At 32.3% G+C, this 9194-nt stretch overlaps 1 protein-coding gene across 1 annotated transcript in view; it reads right to left on the bottom strand.

Annotated features, from left to right (window-relative positions):
* Window positions 1–259: 259 nt before the first annotated feature.
* LOC139500047 (solute carrier organic anion transporter family member 2A1-like) overlaps window positions 260–9194 on the bottom strand; it is a gene marked incomplete in the record, with an annotated part of 11460 nt that continues 2525 nt past the window's right edge. The window contains 6 exon segments of the mRNA XM_071288757.1: window positions 260–1067; window positions 1530–1594; window positions 2409–2566; window positions 3565–3694; window positions 4560–4749; window positions 7760–7924. Coding sequence (XP_071144858.1) covers window positions 733–1067; window positions 1530–1594; window positions 2409–2566; window positions 3565–3694; window positions 4560–4749; window positions 7760–7924 — 1043 coding nt within the window.

The raw sequence follows: 9194 nt of genomic DNA, 5'->3' as shown, positions 1-9194 counted from the left end.
TAAAAACAATGGCGTTGTCAGTTAATTTTCAATCTATGAGTTTGACTCTCCCTTTGGTATCTTTTGACCCTCTTTTAAAAGGCTCACTTTTTCTGAATATATGACATTAGGTTTATCCATGTTTCCTCGTCAAACTACATCAAACAAACCATTTACATACAAACTTTAGAAAAGTAAATACTTTATTGCAAGATTATTTCTTACTTAAAAAAATCTATTCTACATAAAAATATGCACTAAAATACGAAGTACGAAAATATACAGAAACAAGTATGTCTTGTATTGAATATATATAGTAAATTACAATATCTCATAAAAATATAAAAACATGAAATCATTTAAAATAAGTACTTGATATGTTTAACGTGCGATACGAATGATTATTGCACACTTTTTTTTATGTCCGATACAACTGGTTCTTGCACAAATCTTTTCTCACATTAAAAGTAAATTGAAACTTGTGTAGTAAATACAAACAATGTACTTAAGGATGGATGCATTTATATTGCTTAAGCGAACGTTGTCCAAAACGTAGAATATTATATTGCACTAGCAATAGCTCTATTACTGCAAATCATCTGAGTTGACAAAACACCATGTGTAGCAAACGATTTTGCATTATGGTATTGCGATAATTTAATATATTGCACGCTTACTTTTACCTTTTAAATGGAATATTTTACTTGTATATTAAATATATATGTATTGCATATAATAGGACATAACAAACATTTAAGCCGAATGACCATTTATAAGTTTTCTGTGCCCATGGATGTGTTCGTCATCTGTTGATTTCTCCATTAACTCCTCTACTTCTGGTATTATTGTTTTCTCTAACTTACTAACTGGTTTCTGTTTAAGATCTTGTCTATTTCTCGCACACATGAAAGCAAGGAACGAGAATACAGTTGCTACCAACTTCACACCTAAATCTAATGCATGACGTCGATATCTAAAATCTACTAAATCGTACAAAGCGCATGCGCCCGTTCCGCCACAACTTGAATTCCATAATCGGCAACATGTATCAACTACTTTTCCCACTATTACCGGACCTGGAAACCAACCTTTGAAATAAGAGAAAAGAATAACATTAAGCTGATATCACAGAGATTGGAATGCAAACTACCATCCAACATGTGAAAAAATGCAGAACGTGAACATAGAAAATATATGAAAAAAAAGTAAAATCACAAAAATACTGAACTCTGAGGAAAATTACAAAAGGAAAATCCATAATCCAATGGCAAATTCACAAGGTCAAACATAATGTCTACGTCATTTGGTCTCTGGTGGAGAGTGGATTGGCAAACACACCATATATTCTTATTTTCATACTCTGCTTTGTACTTCACAGATACACTGTATCATATTTAAACAAAGAGATCAGATGCATGTCGTCTGTCAGGACTCCTAGTTGATCAGTCTTTGCATTTACTTTTAAATGACGCGCGTAGTGGAGAAGCATGATATACAAGTGGCAACTCCAGTATAATAAGAAAAAAAATACAGAAAAATATTATGTTTACCCAATACTGTGGCTAATAAAGATCTGAATGCAAGTGCCATGGCTTTATCCTTGTCATCCACACATCTGAAAATTCATTTGAAAATTGAGAGAGGAAGATCATGTAAGAATAATTGAGATAGTTGTATGGTGTCATCTATAAGACTATAGAGTTTGAAGCATATGTTTAGCATTCTTTTCTTATAATTGATTTTTAGATGTAACAAATCTTCCGATTGGTTGAAACGTTTTAGTCTATCATCTCATTGACATAATATTGTCATATACATGTAACCGTGACGTTATCAGTGTTTTTCATGATTTACTCCTACACAATGGAATTTAAAATAAAATTATAAGGAAGGACTGTTATATTTTGTTGTCTTTTAGAAATGACATAAAAAATGTGGTTCACAGTTGTAAATTTCATTCAGTGTAAACCAAGATTTTAATGTTTTTTCATATAGTGGACAAAACAAATATTATAGCCATTCCTGAAATGGCTTTTAAATAATTTTTGTTTTCATTAATATATTTTTTTGTAGCAATACATTGTTTTGACAATTTTGTTCATGTTTTCATAAATGAGAGTAGGTTTGAAAAAATCACAGTTTCTCATTCACGTTATTATTGTCCATGTGAATGCCGCAGACACTCCTGATAGTTAGTTTGTTAACAGGTTTTTTTTGTCGGTAAACTATGTGTTAAATAAGTTTTTAAATTGAAATTTGTTGCATTTAACTGTTACAGTACGGTAAAACTTTCTTTCTTTTTTTGTGAATATGTATTTAATGAGCTTCAATAAATCAGTTTCATTTTATAACATAGTAGCTTGCAATTGCTACAAAAATAATGGAAAATGTTTTACTATATAGATAACAGTGAAATTAAAAATACCTACCTCATCACAAATATATATTCAGGCATGAGAGCTATTGTCTGTGACAAAGCAAACACAAAGACCAGAGATATATAAACATACAACATATCGCAATCTGGTTTACAAAGTCCTGGTGTAGCAGTGGCGCCTTCTCCGATGCATTTACACTCAGCGTATCCCTGGAAAAGACATTTATAAATAAGATTAATAAATTGTCAGTGCAGTTTTGTTAAGATTTAATGGATTTTCGTCTTTTATAGTACACACCCGAATAGGTTCTTTTAACATCAGTAATTTGAGCTGTGCTAGTGGTACTTAATACAGGGGTTGTGTATGCGTCAAGTGCAAGTGGTGAGTTTATACTATGTATTGCCGATGACTAACTCAATAATGGGTGAAAAAAAGTTGTGTGTAAAACTTTCCGACCAGTAAAAAGCCTCTACACTATCAAAGACTTCTACAGTGTCTTTACGCGACAGTACATAGTTAAATCGACTACATTTTCCTATGCGTCATCTATAGAAGAACTCGGAGCAGGAAGGGCCCGAGAGATGCAGTGGGTAGGCTAAACGGTGTTTGGACATGCCCTAGCGCTCATTATCCTTACCACAGCTATGAATCAAATAGTCTCATTGCCTCGTGATTGAATTCTTGAATCAAAGGCTATGGAAGTGAATTCAGACAAAAATGACGAGTAGATGAAACTCGTTAGCAACATCAATCTTATAGAGGGTGGACACCTTACAGAAAAAACACTAGTCCTCCGGGTCCAGGGATAAAGCGTACATGAAGGGTTAATCATCCTGCCTTGGTAGGAAAATCTTGATTACAGAAACGACCACATATTTAAACAAATACTTTTTTAATTTTCGATTTTACAATTGCAAATTTACACCGTCAATTTTGAACCTTTTTTCGTGTAGCAATACTCTCATACTAGGCAGAATCTTGCACCGCTAGTCAACAGAAATTCTGATATGAATAAGCATAATGAACAGCAGTTGTTACCCCAAATCACAAACCTGTCCTGACCCTTTCAATTCAGATATTTTGGATTGTACTGATTGTCAGCTGAGTTAGCTTTAGGATTGAATCTTCGAAAAAATATAATGCAACCCCGACCGAATGACGCGAAGGACATTTACGGTTTATTTGTCTACGAGTAATATAAGCTTACGTCTAAATTATGTTCCATACACCCAGCGTGACAATACGAAAAATAGTTCCGGTTGTCCGAACCACACACAGGAAAATAAGTATCCTTGTTACAATTACAGTCTTCGATACAAGTTGTTAAATTGACATTGCTACAAAAACGGAACATGAAATATGAATTTTGTTATGTATTTTACATACATGAAAATGTTGTGATTAACAGTAATATAATGATGTTACTTGCTATATATCAAAGTGCTACTCAAGTCATATTTGAAATTAGAGATTTAATATCTGAATATCGAAATTCAATCACTGAATTTCGATCTTCAAAATTCAAAAAGCCACCTTAATTTAAAATGAACTAAAAGTCACATATCCAAAACAAGCCAGTCAGAAGAAAGCTAATAGAGTTGTTAAAGCTTTGAGGTAAAATGTAAAATAACAAAAGTACCGAACTCCAATTAAAATTCAAAACGGAAAGTCCCTTACCAAATGGCAAAATCGAAAGATTTTTTTAATGTAATGTTAACATAATGTTTTTCATACGACGTACACACAGCAACGATTATGACATCCGTTTGAGATGAGCCGGCAATACGACACGAAAAATAAAAAAAAATCAGATTACTATCCTCGATGATTCTATCTTTAATGCCCTATCATTGTCCGAAAAGTCTCATGGATCGGTAGTGTTCCGGAAAAATCGGTCCGATTTTGTCTAGTCAGATTACAATATGTTTCAGATGAAAATATTTAACAATGTTATTTGTTGTCTGGAAAACAGTGATTTATGGTGTTTGATTGTCCTTTTCGTATCATCTGAATTTTTTGGGGTTTTTTTTCTCAAGTTTTTGAGACGTAGAACGGAACCGGATAATTAATTGTGGACTCTGGATTTTGAGCAGTTGGCACTAATGAAGACAAAATGGTACTGCAACAATACATAGTGGAAGTGTAAATAACAAATGATATACCACAATGAAAACAAAAACAAAACAGAACGTAAAGGTCTACCTTTTTGTGTTGTATCCAATTATTTCTGGGTTATCGCATCCAACAAAAAATCCAATTAGTGGAGCGAAACTTGTAGTGGCTGTCAAAATCAGTGCTAATTTTATGCATGCATACGGGGTCAATCGAAATTTGTATACAATGAATCCTCCAATGAATGTCCCAAGTGAAGCAGAGCAGATATTTAGACCACCTAAAAATTAATGTTGCAGTTCGTTTAAATTATTTTTGGTCAAAATGAATTTGAAAAAGAAATGCAACAGGTTCAGAGCAATGACTATTCTATATCGTAAAATAAAAATCGTATTCTAAGCGTGCTTTATTTATTGTTTACCTAAAAGATGTGTTTCATTTAGCAGAAGGGGGTATTAAATAAACTCATCATAGATATATGGCTTAAGATAGTGTATTCTAGACGCGAGTTTCGTTAACTAAAGAACCACAAGGGATAGACGCATCAACAACTTTCAAAACGTAAAATAAGGTACAAGATTGAAGACCAAAATTTTCGAGATGTTTTGTTGTCTCATACAGCTAAGGTATGTTATTCCTGGGGGTCGAACATCCTTTGTATCTCTAAATTAATTAGACAAGAGACAAGTGGAACTACATTTATTTATTCATCGGTATGTTTATTTATTTGATAACCGAACCAATCAAATTACTTTTTTACTTTTATGTAAATTGAATAAAAATATCCTTGAACGTTGATAAGAAATCCAATGCATATATCTCATTACTTATAAGTGCACCAAAAGTAAATGTTGTGATTTACCTTGTTCTTTAAATGGTTCATATATAATTCAATCAAAATGTGTACATCTAGCCTGTTATATGGCCTTAAAGTAGATAAGGTGTCTTTTTCTTAGCGTCTCTTTATATTTCGAAAACCTAAGGATTTTCATATCCCAGGCATAGATTATCTTAGCTGTATTTGGCACAACTTTTGGAAAATTTGGTTCCTAATGCTCTTCAAATTTGTACTTGTTTGGCTTTATAACTATTTTGATATGAGCGTCACTGATGAGACTTATGTAGACGAAACGCGCGTCTGGCGTACTAAATTATAATCCTGGTACCTTTGATAACTATTAAATGCAACAATGCTTTTTTTGGTTGAAAAATATTTTACCAAGTATTATTAGCTTGACAACAGAAACTATTTAACCCTGTATAACCCATACAAAATGACTGTGATTTCGCTTATTTCAATTCTTTATAACGAAAAAACTAAATCCGTTACCCAGCTGTGAAATTGAAATTTGAAAATACATTGACACAGAAGTCGTTTATAGAAGTTTAAAAATCTATCGTCGAATACTTAGAAACCCCACCTAACTTTTAAAATAATGTCTTTTTGTATAAAAATTCTAAAACTTTTGTATTTAAATTCTAAAACGTTTGTATTCTCCTTTTAATGGTTTTCATTGCTCTGATATCCACTTTTACAGTAAATCATATTATAGTCACAGTCAGGCACTGGTACATGTTAACTGAATCGCCCTCATCTTTTTATTTATGTTGATTAATTTTTTCGTTGAATAATAAACTACATATTATTTTTTCAATATACGAGTTGTTGGATGTGATATGATTTGCTCGTTTGTAAAAGAATGAAATTCTACCGTCTTCCTTTTGATATTTATGAAACAGCTGTGAAAGGGTAATATAAGGAAAATACTTCATACTTCTATTAAGTTTTGACACCAAGTAACCTTTTGTACTGTAGACTAGTTCAGGCGCGGATCCAGCCATTTTAAAAAGGGGGGGGGGGGGGGGTTCCCAACCCAGAGTAAAGGGGGGGTTCCAACTATATGCTCCCATTCAAATGCATTGATCGGCCCAAAAAAAGGGGGGTTCCAACCCCCGGAACCCCCCCCCCCCTGGATCCGCCACTGCTAGTTTCTGTACAACAATTACATAACTTGATACCACCTTTCGTAATAAAGGATATAAAAGATATGAAAACTATAGAACTAATTATTTCTTTTGATTTCTTTTGATTTTGCAATTTGATAAGGGACTTTCTGATTTGAGTTTTTCTTGGAGTTCGGTATATTTTGTTATCTAACTTTTTACTATGATTTCTGGAGTGTCAAAAATTATAAATTAGCCATAATTGTGCCCTTTTAATAGAGGACTTGTTTCTGAATGGTTATGGCGCAACTCGGCGCGAAGATCCTTCAAAATCCTATTTGAATGGTATATTTGATAACGTCACTTTAATGATATGTATGCTATATACTTATTATGTCTCGATTTATATTTAATTTTAACCAAGCAAACTTCAAGTGCATACATTTAATATTAACAGCAATGATTGCCCTTTTCTAGATTTGAATATTTCCGTTTCAAACGGGAAACTCTTTACAAATCTTTACCACAAAAGAGATTTTTTTTCATTCCATATGGGTTGAGGTTTTTTGTGTTCTTAATATGCGCTGATACAGTGTATACAGCTGTATCAGGTTAGGGGAATAGTTGAGTGTTCATAAACATGTTTACTGCGCCATTGCTATGGTGCCTGTTCAATGTCAATAGTGTCGTTTGTTGTAATCTGTCATACATGTATTCAATTTTTGTTAATAATTTTGGCATTAATCATTAATTTTCGTTGTTTTTTTGGTTTTTTTTTGTCTGAATAGTTTCACATTTCGTAATGTCGTGGCTTTTATTGAAGACTTACTGGTGTTAATTTTGCTTATTGTTAACGCTCATAATGTGACCTAGATCTCTGCTTTCATCCACTAGGTCATTTGAACTCTGATGGGTAGAGTTTGATTGGCAATCGTACCACATCTTTAGATGCTTTTCAAGTATAAGGAAGACAACTCATTTTGTAAATTTCAAGTCGCCAATTACAAAATTTAACGCAACACTCGTTTCAGGACATTTGTCACACATTACGCATACAAGTTATGATAATTTATATCGCTTCTCTATTGAGAAATTTTAAAATACAAACAATTAGTGAAAGTGTATTATCAACAGAAAATTTTATAAAACTGTAAAAGGATGAATTCCCCAAAACAAATAGAACAAACAATCACCTGCAGCGTTTTGGGTATATTTTTTGTCAACTATTCGGGTCTGTGTTATATATTCAAACATCTTATATTTTAAGGTTTAACTTTATCGAGAACAAACTATTTTGACAATTAAAAATATAGTTAATCAATTCATATCTAATCAAACAAACTTACCCATAAGTAAGTTAGCATGCCACGTGGGTATAGTAAACTGTGTTTCTAAAAACTTTGGCATGAAGGAAATCATACCCGATACAAAGAACATTTGTAAGCAAGTGCCCAGGATAGAAAAGGTGAAGCAGCCGTTCCGAAATAGACGTAGTACAGTGCTAATAAATCCTGCAATAAAATCAAAAACAATTTAAGAAATTCTTTGAATTATTACATATAACGACTATTATATTAGTGTGTGTAAAGGAAATCTGCAGAGGCATTTATCTGTGAAGAAGGAATAAGCATTCAGACAGCAACCCAAAGCCGCCAAAAGGCAGTCTTTAATATAGATAGATGTCAATACAGTATTTCAAGTTCAAGTCCAGAAAAAACGTGAAACATTCAAATTCATTTCCCTGCAATAACAGATAAGGCTAATCTTCTACTTATGATACATTCAATTTCCCAAAATCTCCTACTTATGATACATTCAATTGCCAAAAATCTTCTACTTATGATACATTTAATTGCCCAAAATCTTCTACTTATGATACATTCAATTGCCCAAAATCTTCTACTTATGATACATTCAATTGCCCAAAATCTTCTACTTATGATACATTCAATTGCCCAAAATCTTCTACTTATGATACATTCAATTGCCCAAAATCTTCTACTTATGATACATTTAATTGCCCAAAATCTTCTACTTATGATACATTCAATTGTCCAAAATCTTCTACTTATGATACATTCAATTGCCCAAAATCTTCTACTTATGATACATTCAATTGCCCAAAATCTCCTACTTATGATACATTCAATTGCCCAAAATCTTCTACTTATAATACATTTAATTGCCCAAAATCTTCTACTTATGATACATTCAATTGTCCAAAATCTTCTACTTATGATACATTCAATTGCCCAAAATCTCCTACTTATGATACATTCAATTGCCCAAAATTTCCTACTTATGATACATTCAATTGTCCAAAATCTTCTACTTTTGATACATTCAATTGCCCAAAATCTTCTACTTATGATACATTCAATTGTCCAAAATCTTCTACTTATGATACATACAATTGCCCAAAATCTCCTACTTATGATACATTCAATTTCCCAAAATCTTCTTCTTATGATACATTCAATTGTCCAAAATCTTCTACTTATGATACATTCAATTTCCCAAAATCTCCTACTTATGATACATTCAATTGCCCAAAATCTTCTACTTATGATACATTTAATTGCCAAAATCTTCTACTTATGATACATTCAATTGTCCAAAATCTTCTACTTATGATACATTCAATTGCCCAAAATCTTCTACTACTTATGATACATTCAATTGCCCAAAATCTTCTACTTATGATACATTCAATTGCCCAAAATCTCCTACTTATGATACATTCAATTGCCCAAAATCTCCTACTTATGATACATTCAATTT

This window comes from Mytilus edulis, chromosome 13 (assembly GCF_963676685.1).
Source record: "Mytilus edulis chromosome 13, xbMytEdul2.2, whole genome shotgun sequence".
NCBI lineage: Eukaryota > Metazoa > Mollusca > Bivalvia > Mytilida > Mytilidae > Mytilus > Mytilus edulis.
Note: the sequence above shows the minus strand (reverse complement) of the source record. Positions and strands in the feature narration are given on the sequence as shown.